The sequence below is a fragment of the Anser cygnoides genome, chromosome 1 (genome assembly GCF_040182565.1).
Source record: "Anser cygnoides isolate HZ-2024a breed goose chromosome 1, Taihu_goose_T2T_genome, whole genome shotgun sequence".
Lineage (NCBI taxonomy): Eukaryota > Metazoa > Chordata > Aves > Anseriformes > Anatidae > Anser > Anser cygnoides.
In genome coordinates this window covers 13,228,743-13,244,428 of record NC_089873.1, presented here as the reverse complement: position 1 = coordinate 13,244,428, position 15,686 = coordinate 13,228,743, and the positions used below count along the sequence as shown (strand labels likewise).

The 15,686-nt window shown below is 42.3% G+C and overlaps 2 protein-coding genes across 7 annotated transcripts in view; one reads left to right on the top strand and one right to left on the bottom strand.

The window, feature by feature from the left end:
• The window catches only part of CCDC146 (coiled-coil domain containing 146), a 78,610-nt gene extending 74,746 nt beyond the window's left edge, over positions 1–3,864 (top strand). For 3 of the 4 annotated variants that reach the window (XM_066985535.1, XM_066985412.1, XM_048068413.2), the window contains 3 exons: positions 276–413; positions 1,830–2,078; positions 2,877–3,864. In XM_066985535.1, coding sequence (XP_066841636.1) covers positions 276–413; positions 1,830–2,078; positions 2,877–3,080 — 591 coding nt within the window. In that variant the 3' untranslated portion in view covers positions 3,081–3,864. Of the gene's footprint in view, positions 1–275; positions 476–1,829; positions 2,079–2,876 lie in introns of those variants that run through there. The other variant, XM_066985597.1, reaches the window with a different exon arrangement.
• The window catches only part of GSAP (gamma-secretase activating protein), a 63,211-nt gene that overhangs the window by 11,585 nt on the left and 35,940 nt on the right, over positions 1–15,686 (bottom strand). For all 3 annotated transcript variants that reach the window (XM_066985691.1, XM_066985743.1, XM_066985782.1), the window contains exons 25-31: positions 11,669–11,739; positions 11,001–11,095; positions 9,524–9,643; positions 8,182–8,243; positions 6,162–6,266; positions 5,913–6,006; positions 246–4,876 (exon numbers count right to left, since the gene is read on the bottom strand). In XM_066985691.1, coding sequence (XP_066841792.1) covers positions 4,776–4,876; positions 5,913–6,006; positions 6,162–6,266; positions 8,182–8,243; positions 9,524–9,643; positions 11,001–11,095; positions 11,669–11,739 — 648 coding nt within the window. In that variant the 3' untranslated portion in view covers positions 246–4,775. The remainder of the gene's footprint in view (positions 1–245; positions 4,877–5,912; positions 6,007–6,161; positions 6,267–8,181; positions 8,244–9,523; positions 9,644–11,000; positions 11,096–11,668; positions 11,740–15,686) is intronic.

Below are 15,686 nucleotides of genomic sequence, written 5' to 3'. Positions count from 1 at the left end.
CATGGCAAGGCAGTAATATTGCCAGTGTAAGCCCCAGTCCACCAAAAGGGCCCAGGCAGATATGGGAGATCCGGAAGACTGAGAAGAACAAAATTTTTTTCCTGGTATTTGGTAGAACAGGTGAAAATTTTGGGAAAATGACTGGCGAAAAACAGGGCTGTTCGCTGGTATTAGTTCAGGAGCTGTCAACTCCCTCCAACCAACCCCCAAGAACACCTCCTGCTGCACCTTCCCCTGCCACTTACCCGTGTCGTGTGTATTCCCTCTCGCTGCAGCTAGAGGTGGAGCTGGTACAGAAAGAGGAGAGGCTGCTGGAGACAGATTTTCTCTATGACCACGTTTCCCGGCTAACAGCCAGAATCCGCGCCACGGCAGCAAACGGGCAGCAGGACACGCTGCTGTTAGCGACAAGGGTAAGAAGGGGATGGCATGCTCGGCTTGCTGGCCTACATGAAACAAAATATCTGGGCAAGAGGTAAGATGACTTGCTTGCAAATTACAAAACTAGTGGCTGGAATTATTGATAGGCAAATCCTACGTTAGTCGTAAAAAATGAGACATTTGGTAATAACAGTAATGTGGGCCTAGCAACAGCATTGGGGAATGTTTCTTTTAGAAAGAAAGTTGCATCATAAATAGATGTTGCACCAAAATATATTAGTTATTTCTCAGGTTGAATGCTTGCAAACTTGGAAGAATCCTCCTCTTCAATGTTTACTTAACTGTCTTTCCATAACAAACACATTGGCAGTGAACAAAAAAAAGGGAAAAGCCAGGTAAGTCCCACATTGCCTCCAACGCAAAAAAGATAAATGTGGTAACTGGATCACAGTTTTTGTTACCTAAATAAGGAGAACCACAGAGGAAAGAACTACAATTTTCAGTGTAGTTACTTTTACATAGTTATAGCTATTTCCTTTTAGTTGCCTGTAGCGTTATTTGGGAAGAGGAAAAATCCTCTCACTCCACCTCCTTAACAAAAAATAGAGCAGAGCTCAATGAAAAAGTGATGTAATTAACGTAAGACAAGGTCAACTTTTTTTTTTCTTAGTTATTAGGTTTGGCACTGGGAGAGGCTTAAACCAAAACCCATCTTTAGAGCAAATCTTTCATTTTCTACAGAAAGGGAAATAACATGGCTGATATTTGTCTTTGTGAAATTATGGCCACTGGCTAATAAATTACTGCAAAAATGGCAGTGTGACAAAAGTTCAGTTGCTCTGGCCATCCCAATACTCTACCAGTCACTTTAAGAAGAATATTCTGAGGTTTTTTTTTCTGTGTTCTTTTTATTTTGTTTTGTGCTTTTTTTTTTTTTTTTTAATTTAAACTCACCTCCAGTCTGAATCAAGGATTCCCATCTCGTTCCTTTTCTGTCCATCGCTCTGCTAAGGATAACTTAACAACCCATAGCACAGCTGTGTCCACATTATCACTGGATTATCCTGTAGCAATCAGACTTCTTACACCTCTTAATAAAAAGTTAATTGTGCACAAGCTCAATCAGAATCTAGGTTTTCTATCTGCCTTTGAGGTAAATGGAAGTTCTGGCATTCTGCTGAAACGGGCAGATTACAATTACAAACACACTTCCTCGTAACTTATACTGGAGTAGATGGGACTTTTTATGGTGGAGGTTTCTGTGGCTCAGAGTGTACACAGGAAACAAACACATACTGTTTCACTAAGTTATTTTTAAGTATAGAACTGGGGTTTTTTGGAAACAGAGTCAAGTTTGACTTGTTTTCACGTACCTTATACTTACTGAAGTGTCACATTCAGTAAGTGTCTAAGGGGAAGACCTAAAATATAATTGTCACTTATTCCAGATCAGTGAATTACAGAAGAAGATTAAAGACAGAACCCAGAAGATGATGGCTCTTGTTGCAGAGTTATCCATGAAGCAAGCACTTGCCATTAAACTCCAGCAGGAAATGAGAGACAAAGAACAATTTTTGATGACTGTTTCAGCAAGGATAGATCAAGGCCTTCCTCCTCCTAAAGAGACAGAAATTGAATGGTTGAAGATTTTACGCAACGAGAAGGTGTATAAAGAAGCAGCTGAAGCCAGAGCTAGAGTAAGTTTTTGCTCTGTTACAGTCAGCTGGCTGCAGTTGAGATCTCTTTAGTTTAGACTGCCACCAAGCCCTGAGCAGAAAGCTCTCAGAGACGAAAAAGTCATAGACAACTGAGATGTGTATAACTGAGGAACCTCCTGCAGGTAGGAAGTGAGCTTTGCTATATGGATCCCTCATTCGATCACTCCAAGGAAATCTGAAAGGAGCACACAGCTGGGAGAGGAATACACAGTGCGTACATTTAAAGAACCCAAAGTCACACAGAATTGCTGCAGTAAAACTGGTTTAGAATAAGAAACCTCTGCCATTAACACTTCTCCTCCTGCTATGACTCAGTTTCCTTTCAGTGCTGTGGACGAAAGCTTGCTGCAGTGACAGTTTTCAAGAACAGCTTTTGTCAGCATAAATACAGCCTAGGTTTTGAAGCATCAGAACTACTATCTTGTTCCTGAGATATTTCTACATATTCTACATATTTCTACATCTGCATTTTTGCATATTTTGCATATTTGCAATTTCTGCATATTTCTATTTTTTATGTTAATTTAACCTGTCTTCTCAATAACAAAAGCATGACACGTTCAAACTATACATTATTTAATAAAAGGACAAGCTCCCATCTACATGGTCAATATATCATGCTTCTTTTCAATGAACAACTAACAGTCACCTGTGTTTCCTAAAGATTAGACTAACAGTATTTCTTTGTTGGGCATTCTGTATTTGAGCTCAGAAGAGTACTGATGGCATTTTTAAAACATGTAGGCACCATGTGAACAAGATGTGTTTCTTTTCCAGCGGGCTGAAGAAGAGGAACAAGCTGCAGTGCCTGGCTGTGTCCCCACGACAGCTGAACAGCGCCCAACTGCCTACATCCCAAACGATGAAAACAGCCTCCCATTGCCACGGCCCTACGGTGCTCTGGCTCCTTTCAAGCCAAGCGAACCTGGCTCGAACATGAGACACTTCAGAAAACCAATTGTAAAGCCAATTGAAATCTGAGAAGACAGCAGCTGGAGCAGGAGAGGCCATTACCAGTGGCTGAATCTCACAAATCAACAGCATTTACACTACACTGAAGTAACATCCATTAGTGTTTAGCCAAACTCCACACTGCAAACAAAGTAGTACTTAGTGGCAGAGGCATGGCTAAACATTCAGTGATACGAGTTCCTTCCTTATGGCTAGGAGGAGCCTGCTATGCCAAATGCAGTGCAGTCTTTTAAATGTTAAGAAGAATAACCAATCATCACAATTCACCTGGGGAAAAAAGTGTAATTTTATTGCATCTGATTATTTTATTATAGCACATTTCATTAAAAAAAAGGCTAGAAAATCTTCTCTAGTTATTACTATCACATGAACAAAGTCCCCACATCTTATACAAACACACCATCAGAGCTTTCTGCAGTCTGGGATTGCTAAAAAAAGAATAATTATATTGAGAAAAATATTCCTTCCCTCCATGGAGTTACTGAGAAAGCCGTAACATTTCCTCCAGTAATGGCAATGACAAGGGAATGACCACGAAAACCTGCTGAGACAGAAGTGTGTACTGAACCCTTCTGAGAACTGGATCTTTTTATACAACTGGTAAGGAATAGTAAAGAGGAAACTACCCAAAGTATCAGAGGATGTTAGTGAAAGCCTCCAAAAGCTTGTTGAATTGTCAATGAGTTTCACTAGTTCAATAGTTTGAAGCTTTGATCCAGTTGTTTTTCAATCCAACGCAGACTGCAGAAATCCCACATGTGGGAACTGAAGGTTTTCTCTGCGTACCAAACCACTATTACTACTTGAAATTAATGTCACAGTTCAAAACTAAAACAAAACAACAAAAAAGACAACCCAAACCTGGTTCAGTTATGTATAAAAAAAATTGAAAGAGGAGAAAACCTCCATCAGTTCTTTTTGAAGCTGAGGTTTGAACTGTAACACTAGAAGTTGGAAGGAAAGAATTACATAAAACTCTGTCCAAGCTGCTGTGAAGGCAAGTGTCCGAAGAATTTTTTTCTTGCCCTGTATTGCATTCAATATATTATACACATCTTAAAAAAAACAACAAACCCCGTCACACACATTTTAAGGAGATTACATTCTGTGCTAATTATAAAAACAAATATTTTAGAATCCAACTCCAGAGGCAGAAGCCCTACCTGACCACCACAAGGAATGAATACATTACTATGGATGCATTATATACAAAGACTCATTTCTCCTTTGTTATCCTTACCTATTTTACAAAAATCACACCAGGAAACGCTCTTATTAATCTGAATGAGAAAGAGCGGTCAACTTCTTGTCACTGTACAACTGGACTACCTTTTTCAGCATTGTCTTTCTTATCACTGTCAACTAACTATTTTAACATCAATTTACACAGCACGCTCTGATACCCACTAGTTCCACCTATTTGACCACTTCAGACCCAAAACCACAGACCTACTGGAAACCTGGGTTTGTGTCACGTGCATTTCTCTAGGATTTATCTAGAAGTCAGTACTTTCAGCCTTAATACATTGGACCAAACGCTGCTTGGAGTAGCTTCTGTCAGTAACGGTGGCTACCCAAACCTGCAGATTATTTGGCAAACAACATGACATTTAAATTAAAAAGAAAGAGCAAACAATGGGTTGCACACTTCTGTGTGAAAAGCTTCTGAGTCCCGCAGTTAACGTGCTGTTGAAGAAAGCTGTTTCAGGAATATTTGAGGCCCAGAAGCATCATAGTGTGTTTCAGCGCTGCTTCCTCCACAAACCTTACATTAACATGATCTTGTTTTTCATACGGATGCACACCTAGAAGAACACCATAAGAAAGTTAGTATTTGTAGAACTGTGTTCTTGTACACCAAAGTCCCACAGTCTATTAAATATCTTGGCCTGCAATAACAAAAGATAAGTACTAGGTGGAACTGTGGTTTTGTTTACACTAAACAGCTCTCAGTGCAGCTGTCTGGATGCTGACCCATGGCAGAAACTTTCCTCTTAGTGGGATACAAGTACATAACATCCCATACAGAGGAAAGCTGGACCTTCACTGGAGGCTGCTAGGGATTTCCATACGAATTCTACACTGGAGATCCAAAACAAGATTTAGGTACAGTGGCAATGTTCGTAGTCCAATGTAGGACATAAAATAGATCGGGGCACATCCTCATATGCATCTACATGGTTTAACTCCTTTTTCCTTCCTAAATGGGATGATATCCATACATGGGCAATTCTATTTTAGCACTCAGGTCCTTATCATGACTTGAATTTGTTCAGTGGTAAAGGCATGGCCAATAACGCTACACAGCGTAATGCTTCCCTTATGCATCTTGCTTTTTCAGTGGAATTCAAAGTCTTTGGATGCTTAGGTTTCCTTGTACGAAGCAAGTGCCCTAACCAATCTGAATCTTATTTCACCAAAAGGAACGGCTTTGAGATGCCTGTTACTTCAGAGCACCTGAGTGACCTGAATGCCTTTCCTGAGGTGGACGATCTGACTGAGGCTGCCCCTGCTTACTGGCTGAAAAGCAGTGCTTTAGCCACCACGCTGCGTACATAATGCACGAGCCTTTCTCCGCATTTGGGCACAGAGTGGGCACAGAGTAACACTTCCTACCACTCTCTGCGCCAGTTTGCCAACTGGATTCAACACGTGGAGGATTTGGATGAAAAGATGCGCAGTGATCAAGTGCTCTGACAATTCCCATCGGCAGAAAGAAACCCAAACCTGCATGTCCAGACAGCACTGGAGTTTTACAACCCGGCTATATCTGTATTGTCAAGATGAGTGTGAGCAAAGAGTAACACTCACTGGTCTTCCAAGGTACAGAATTAAAGTTACCTTGATTCTCTATCTCTGCCAGCATGTTAGTCAGGTAGTTAAGTGGCAAAAACTCTACAGGGACCGGGAGTCTCTCGGAGATAGGCCTGCTACACTGTAAGTAAGGGAGAACATTTCAGATTAGTTCACACAGTTGCACAGTACCAAGTTTCAGCGTTACCTTCAGTGTGATATGGTTGACAGCAAGGTCAGGAATCTCAACGCTGTCAGAGCAAAAAGATAAAGAAAAAAGGGATTATGTGCTCTTACCTGCCTATTCCCTAGCCTCTCAAGCAGAAGTTTCACATATTTCCGTGCAATGAAATTTGCATTTATTGGATGATTCCACAACTGACGGACCTTTTGACCAAGAGCCTAGTAAGCAAAAACCAAAAATTGAAAACAAAAAACATTATTGTGGAAACTTAGGGGGGGGAAAGGGAGAAAAAAAAATAATCAAGAAATCCAGGCTGTACAACAGACTACTTTGCTTTTAGACACTGATGACAGAAGGTAAGATGTCATCGTTTTTATCCACGGAGCCACTCTTTCATAGCCAGTAGCTAAGAGCTTACAATACGCTCCTGGAACGTGGGAAACAATCAAATCCTTGCTATTCAGTGCCCACTGAGCTACTCAGTAAGTTTCAGTCAATCATTCTGTCCCATTAACTCTGCCCCACTTTGCACATGTACTTAAGCATCAACTGAGGCTTAAAACGACCATTTATCCTTTACCCTGACTCTGGTTTAGACTCATTCTTCTCCCAAAGAATAGCAAAGACGCCCCGTTTATTAATGCTCTGGTCAGAACAGGGCTTCTCTCAGGCTCAGTGGAAGGAAGCTTACAAAAGCAGAATGCCAACAAGGAGATACTAGGAACAGATTTTACATCCCATTATTTAGGACACTGTCCTGGGAAACAGTAAAATTGATTCACATTCCCCAAGGCAAAAGACATTCTAATTGAAGTCTCTCAAAGCTTCCGATCCTAACCAATAAGCAAGCAAATATGAACGCTGTGAAATTGGCTCCTCCCGCTGTTCTCCCAGTCTAGATCCATTTCTCTCTCACTTTCAGCTGTAATGAAATACAGACCACTGAAAGAGTTCATTTAGGAAATTCTGCAGGGTTTCAATGTTGCTTGAATACTTGCTTCTGAAGTCATCTAGTGAACGTAACCTGAACTCAAAATAGTCCGAGTCACCCCAAAAGTGTCCTTTTGGGCAAACAAACCATTCTCTGCATTTTTTCCCAAAGCTCTAAATAGACACAATGAGGCACTGAGCCTACTGCGTGTAGCTGGCAGTCCATGTCCCCTACAGCACTCAGCACAATTCAGTGGTGTTCCCCACCCACCAGGCCTGGGGCTGACAGCTCAGAGGCCCCCACATGACCTCAACTCGCTAACCCGGGCCCAAAACAAGAGAGAGGACAAAGCACGTGTTGTGGAGTCCTCCTTCCCTACCCCTTCTCAAAACTGCTGCCAAATAAAGAAGCCCTTGTTAGGGGAAAACCGAAGCAGCACTTCTGGCCATTTGAACCGTACGTACGAGTCCATAACAGACAAACAATAAGCAGCTTATGTGGAGAAAAGCCTGTTCTACGGAAAGGCACTCCCAGAGGGGGATCCCTGGTTTTTCTCTGCTCACAGATGTTGCGCTTCCTCTGTAGCACTGCGTTGTGCGCTAACAGCAGAAGGGGAAAAGAGGGAGGCCATCTCCTCTTCTGGTGTAACTTTCGAAGAAGCACCGACAGCAAGTTCCAGCATGTGCCCAAACAAGTCACATGCTGCATGGGTGAGGCTGAGGGATTTCACAGGGGGGGAAATCTTGTAATTACATCATCGCGGGGTTGTGGTGGGATCAGATTTTACAGCTTTTACTGTACCAAATTTTAAACGTATTTGATAAAATGAATAAACCAAATACAGATGAAGAGGTCATGAGTGAGAAAACATTTGTGGATACTAAAAAAAATTAGAAATCCAGAAACCCCCTCTAAACCCCATAAAACTCTTATTGCTTTATGCAGATGAGTACTCAGCAGAACAGCACCCGTCTTGTCAATTTGATTCTTGCAGGGTCACTGCAAAACACTACAGAGAGATCTATAATTTAAGTTATCATGGTACCCTACAAGTTATGAGCAGCAGATGGAGAAACTTTGGAGGTTTGGGTTATTTCTATGCCCTGCTTGAATGGCAGCTAAGTCTTCTGTTGGCTTGATCCTATGCACAGGGAGCAAGTTTGTACCACTCCCAAATTCCAAGAAATAACATCCAAAGGTACCTCAGGAAGCCTCGTCACAATACTGAACTTCAGCTTTTCATTCTTCTCCGTGTCATCCAGATCTACAAGCAAAAGGAAAAATACCAGTGGCAAACACACAACTAAAGCTTTCAACTTCCACTGAAGACATTCTGAGGAAGTATCTCCATAATGAAACGAAAATTTTAGTTTTACACGAGGGTTAGTAGGAGAGTTATTTACATTGATTCAGTTTACAGAAACACTTTTCTGTGTATTTGTATAACTTCATTTTAGGTAATAATTTGTACAGTAATTCAAACATGTTTTCACTAAGTAGATCTGCCCACGTTTTTAATATTAACTTATCAAAACCAAGCATAGACTAATACAAACATCATGTCCTTTCTCTTAACACAGGAGAAGCAAGCAGTATATCACAAGAGAACATGGCTGCAGCTGTGATGAAATGCATTACTGCTGTAGAGTCCTGTCACAGCGCTCCTGTAGCTCAGGAAACATGCATCTCTTCCTTCCTTCTTACCTAGACAAGTTGATTAATGTGTGTAATCCTAACTGTGCCTACAACTGTTAATTTGTCCGACTCCCCATTTTGTTCCAAAGCCTCAGATCTTGACCATTCCCAGTGCACGTATCCTAGTTCCTTCCCTAAGCCGCCTCTGTGGAAACAGGCTGCTCAGCTCCTGCTGAGAGGAAAAGGCACAAACAGCACAGGATCTACTCCTGATGACGACACGGGTTCAGACAGAACTGGTTTCAACTCCTGCCCTTAGGTAACATAACGATACATTTAGAATACACCATATTTAGAATATGATGATATAATGATTTAGAATACATCATATTTGGAGTACACAAACTCATGATTTACTAAAAATACTGAGATGCTGGGTCAGGTAGGTTTTTGTTTGCTTATTTTGAATTTTTACTTCCCAGCACGGAATTTTTAGCCATTTGTTAATCCCAGTACTAAGACTACCTTGTTCCAAACTTAATTAAAACAAAAGCTGACACCAGTGAGCAGAATAGCATCCTTACATGTAAGTGTGCACTTTCATAGTGAATCACAGAATTCCCCCCCCCCCAATTCCAGTGTGATCCATAAGCATTCACTTTTCTAAAAAGTCTCAAGTGGAAAAATGGCAAGCTCAAATTCTCCTCAAAGAGACATTTCGTAAACTTCACTAATGCTCAATCATACAGTCTGAGCCCAAATTTCATCCTCTCAGCTGAGCAACATCCTCAGCTACACCTCAACTGTAACAGCATGCTGGCAGAAGAGCCGAGTCCCCCGGGCAGTATGTTCTGTGTCTGAGCCTGAACGGCCGCAAGGACATCGGTCCCCATCAGAAACTCACCGTACCTTTCAGCAGTTTCCTGACACACGTTTCTGTCAAATGCAAAACTCCGTTGTCGATATAGTGTAAGAGAGTGTGAAGAGGGAGACATCGAACACCAAGCCCCAAGTGCAGAGTGTGAAAACCTATGAAAGAAAGAGACAAACTCATTTGGAACTTTTCTTTTTGAAAACTTTGTATTAGTGACTAGCATTACTCTAGCTAAAGCAAACACTCCCCTAAATTCTAACCATTTGGAGTTAGTGAGGAAATCAGTTCATCAAAAGTCCCATAGGCATCCTCTAAGCCCTCTCAACAACAACCCTGTCAGGAAGAAGAAAGCTGAGGGGACTGAAAACAGCCATTTCAGACACTAAATATCTCCAAGCTGTTGGCTTATGTCCAAATTATGCCACTAATTTGTCTTTTATCTCCTTTCCTCCCGGTTAATCAAAATCTGAGGCTTCACCATGCTCAGTATGTGGCTGCCACCCACACATTTCCACAGGCCATGTTAAGACTTGAGTTTCCCGCTGAGCATCAGCCAGATGATGGTCTTGCACCGCAGGACACCATCACATGGCAGCATTTGCCCCCCTACACGGTCTAAGTTTGAGGTACACCAAAACCACACCAAAACCAGCTTCACAGATTGAAGACAGATCAAAAGATGCAAACTAGAAAAAGGTTCAAACAGGAGCAGAAAGCAGAAACAGATGGTAGGGTATTTTTTTCTGATCCAATTCAGAACACCCTCCTATCAGTTTCTGCCATTCTGTAGTTACAGCTAGGCCTTGGTCCTACAGCTAACAACATGACGGCAAGCTCAATCGTTCTATAAGAGCCATTAGAAGAATTAATCCTTTTAATCCTTAAAAGGATTAAAATCCAGTCTAATTCTAGAGTGTGGCTGTAAATTCCCTGTTTGTGTTGGCAAATTCAGCCACAGAAAATCTAAATATTCAGTGTTAACAAGTCTTTCCCTAACAAAAATAAACGAGTGCTTTGAAAAGACGAGGTGATCAGGAGGAGCTCTAGGAAACTGAAGTCTACAGTCAAGATCAACTCCTCCAGCAAGGCAGGATAAAACTGAGTAATAGCAGAGCAACAGCGTAAGGAAAAAACACCCCGGTTTTGCTCCAGGATAGGATTTTCTCTTGTAGCTCTTGACACTTAAGTCCAGTTATCCTAAAATAAATACATACATAAATAGATAAGTCACGGTGAAAGAAGCCTAAATCTTAGTTCTGAGCTAGGGCTGTGCCCAAGCACTCCACTGGAAGCTGAAAATGGAGAACTACGCCTCTGGTGTTTTGTCTCTGTTTGTAGTAACTACCCAGTTTTGTTTCGTTTCACTTGCACCAAGTTTTGTGTAACTGTCTTGAATAGATTTTAATACTGTCAAAGCAAACCTGGCACACATGCAACTAGAGCTCTCCTGGGAGGAATTCATAGCACGGCTTGCCTCACACAGGGACTAAATCAGCAAAACACAGGACTTACCAGGAGGTAAAGGCATGCACATGCCATTTGTGGCTTCTAGTATTCGACTCATGATGTGGAACACAGCAAACTCTGCTGCACTTCCTCTCTCCTCACTATTTAACAAAATAGCAACATATTAGGAACCTGAAATACCCCCACTCTCCCGGTAACACGGTCAATCTGTTGTACTGCACGTGAACTGAATTTATGCATTAGCAGTTAACCACCACGGGATGCCATCTTGCTTACTTTGGCATCTGTCACCCAATAGAAGTACATTTTCGTCCAAGTGTTGAGACACAAAGTCTCCGTGATGCCCCCTTTCTCCTTCTCCCATTACTGAGCATTTGCAAGTCTCTCAGCAGTACCTGGTATCAACAGCAGCAGGTGAAGCATTTTGAGGGCTGGTGTAAGCGACCTGGCTTTCATACATGCTCAACGCCCACACCCCAGCTGGAGAGCTCTGTGAATTCAGCAGCTTTGAGCTCCAGCCATAAAACTGCCTGTACGATTAATATTCAAGTTGACTTCGATAAGACCAACAGGATCATTAAAAGAATAAATGACAGTGCTTACTGTGACCGTCAGTATGACTGACTGTTCGGGCAAGTACTGCTGAAGACCAAAATTATTATGCCCGTATTTCAAAAGGCAGGCTGAAAACTTTTAAGAAACAACTTGCTCACAAGCAGAAGACGCAGGAATGAAGCCGATATCTCTTCCAAACTTCTTTCATTATTCGATGCACCAGGTTCAGCTAAAACAAAAAAGAAGATTGAACATTTCTAGGAGTCTGTGTACAGGAGGTCCTTAGCCTTTATTTATTTCACACACCACTTTAGATTATAAACTTATCACCGCACTCCTCCCACTAAAATTTCAGCATTTATCTTTTTTTTTTTTGTTCCTCAGGGCTTAAAATGGTCAACTGATTAAAATTTGAACGGTAACTGGATTGCCCTGTTCCAGAAGTTTAAAGTGCTCCCAGCTCACCCAAGCATTATGCAAGACACACAGCACCCCGATGCATCGTGCTTCTCAGCGATCAACTGATCTCACACTCTTGCAAAAAATTCTCAAAAATCTGTTTGCCCTGAAAGCAAAAGCTGCGTGTCCAAGTGACTGTGCATTTGGCAAGGAAAGGTCCCCAGGGCCCAGACAAAATTGGATCATGCTAAAGACAGTGGAATATTCAAAAAAAAAGTCTACAGAAGGAATCATAAATCTAGCCCTGGCAAGGAGGAAAGATGAGACAAGCAAACGCCTCCCTGCCTCTGAGTCTCTACTGAGTTTTCTTCTCGTCTACAGTGAATTAAAATAATCTCTTGGCCCACATTGTTGCTTCCTTTTGCTCCCAGGCTGTCCTCCAAAACACTATCAGCATACAAAAGCCACAAGCCCAGTTCTCACTTGGGCTTTCAAAGCTTTTGCAGCTGAAAGAGAGAAACCATGCACGAAAAGGTTGAAATAACTTCCTCTAGTCAGCCCCTTACTGCTGTCATGTGTAACCACTTCCATATCTCAGTTATGGAACGGAGACGCTTCCTCTATGCCTTTTATCTCTGGGCCTCAAAGTGTCCTAACTAATCAAACCCAGGAAACTCTCAGGAAGCAAGCCTGATCCCTGTTTGGCGAGACAGGTGGCACAAGAAGAAATAAGCCCCCTTCTCCCCCAAGGGTGGCCAAAATCCAGAAATGCTCTCTCTCACTCTTTTTAATCCCCATAGACTCCACCCACCCTAACCTCTAACTTGTCCCAGCTCTGACCAAGAGGATGAAGCAGATGCACAAGACAAGTCCTTATGGAAGGGTCAGACCTGGAATACCGGTCACTAACGCTCCTGAGCGCTCTCCTCTGCAGGGCTGGCCAGAAAACTCTTCGCACCTTTTCCCTCCGCCCTTCACAACTTCCTCCAGCCTTGCAGAGCAGATGCTGAGGCAGCTACCCGACTCAGAATAACCACCTAAACATTTCCATGCTCCTACTTCTGAATGCCGCGGAAAGCTCCCATTTAACGTCCCTGCAGAACGGCAGCTTTTCTCCACTCGTTTTGCAGGAAACGAGCGATTTCCAGTTTTCAGAGAAGGGTCACAAGAACCACACCTGCTGCCCAATGGCTTTCATCTCTGGCCAGCACAGAGTGCAGTTACGGCCTCTGCGTGGGGAGTTACAGCTGGAGCTGAAGATGAGTGTCAAGGTGAGGGGAAGCTTCTTAACCCCCATAATCACCTGTCATTATTTATGTAACAAAACCATTTTCACAGGGATGATACTCCAGAATCAGTATTCTTTGCTTAAGAATACAGTCAGCCACATGGCTTTTGCAGAGTATATAAGAAAGCAACTTCTTAAGCCACCGTCAGCTTAACTATTACGACGTACTTAAATACTGGCATGCTTGTGACATGACACCATCAGCACAACTCACTCTGATCAGCCGCAATGGACATCACAGAAAACACAGGGAGAGAAGTCACCTCCCAAACAGCTTTCAGCATGCAACCCACAGGACAACACGCACGAGAAAGGCAGAGTTATCTTTTTTACAGGGGGAGCACGGGCAGCTTCCTGCCCGAGGCTAGCAGCGTGTCTCTGGTGGAACCAAATGAAAAGCTAGACCAGTGCCTTCACAGCAAAACCACCTTCCCTTTCCTAACAACAAGGTACAACAGGAGTGTTTTTTTTTCCAGTTGAGGACCTGAATCCATTTCCCTCGGGGCACTCAGAACTAGCAAGAGAAAACACGATCAACAGCAAGGCAGGGCCTAAGCTGCCATGTGCAAAGTGCCTTGCTGTCTCGAAACGTACATTTTCAAGCAAAGGTGCTGAGTAAACTGAAGTTTCACTAAGGTCATTTGGAACCAGAAGTCCTCAACTCCTATGGCTGTTTCTAAAGAAAAGAGACACGGAAGCAACCAAAGAAAAGCATCAGGAGCAAAGGAGAAAACGGAGTAAGTCCTGCAGTTTTCAGTCACCCTCCTTCAGAGAAAACTCAAATCCTAGTGGTGTATCTTTTCTATTCCTCTGCAGTTGAGAACACACCTGATGTCTGTGGCTAGTTATCCACCAAAAAGGTTCAGCCACCACAGAGACTTTCAGAGAAATTTCAACAGTTTACTCTGATCTGTCTTTTCCCTGTGCCAACAGGCTGCCTGTTGCCTCTGTCTCCTCTTCCACTCGCTGCTGGGGCAGCAGATGGCGAGCTGCTTCTGTCATTTCTCCCTTTCCCTGACTCATTGAAGTGAGAAGAGTAAAACAAACAGACATTTTCTAAGATAAAGAGACCACAGGGGGGAGGGAGGTAGGACAGAACATGGACATATACATACTAGAGGCTAGGTGGCATGTGAACTGGGAACCAGGTATTTTCAGGCTCTGTAGATGGGGAATTAGCACGGAGGTAGTTCATTAACACTACCTCCCAGTACTCTGCATACTGCCACACACAGTTCTCTGATAGCAACCAACCACTACTATGCTGTTTTAAGATAAACTGTTAATGCTCCCATGGCTTGGCTGCTCTAACGTAAAACCTCAATTGATTTGTACAATGGCTACGTCCCACAACACGCTATTACTCCATTACTTCTGCATGTAATAAAACATCACAATGTTTTGAAAAAACTAACAGACAAGCAAAATATTTTTCAAGCCTCTTCCTGTTCCATTAGCTTCTTTAGCTCAGCTACACATTGCTGATGTGCTACAGAAAACTGTTGGAAGAATCAAAACAATTTCCCCAAAGAACTTCCAAACATTTGGGATACAGAACAGTTTAGGATGTGAGAGTTTCTAGCTGGGATGAGGGGAGACCCAAATCTAACAATAAAATGGTTTCTAAAGATTTCCAAACAGCACCTAGCAACACGTGCCAGCCAAAGAGCTGAAGTACTTTTTAGAGACATACGATCTTTGTTTATAGCACCTTTTCCAAGAATAATAAATCTGTAAACGGAGTTGAGAGAATTCTTGTTTTTAGTGAAGTTTAAAAGAAAAAGCTATTAATCCTAAAGTTTTACTCATGGTGGGGGTGGGAAGGGCTGAGATTTGTTTTGACTGCAAGATTCAGCCTACAATAATTTTGTCTTGCAGATCAAGGCTGCGGAGGTGTTCTAGTATTTTTTTTTTTAATCTTAGTTTATATTAGGAATGAACAAATGATAACTAGAAAACGTATGAAAGCAAAACAAACACTCCAGTTCTGCTTCTTTCAGTACTGTTATCAGCTACGAAGCTTTGGTTCACTCTGTACTGTTCCTACTTAAGTCAGCCACTAGTTTTTCTTTTCTTCCTATAAAGACAGGGAAACAGTCTGGTGATTAACAGTGAAACTCTCTGTCAAGCTACAGAAGGAGGCCTGAATACAGAAGTCAGTAACCCCAGCAGAAGTTGCAGTGGCTCACAGAACACTGTAACATCAACAGCACAACTGATTTGCAGGAGACTTGAGAAAACATGCAGACCCCGGTAGCCTCAGGAAAGCTTCCTGAGATTTCTGTATGTAGGAAATAGCACCGCAGGGAGATTCCGGAACCCAAGAGCTGCATGGACCAAGTTCTACTGAATCTGGTGACGAGGCTAGCAAAAAGACAAAGAACATGACTTACTAGCTGCTATGCGAGCTCTTGAGCTCTCTGCATTCTGCATTTAAAGGATTTGATGTTGAGACAGACAAAACCAGGTGTAATAATTCCTATGGACAA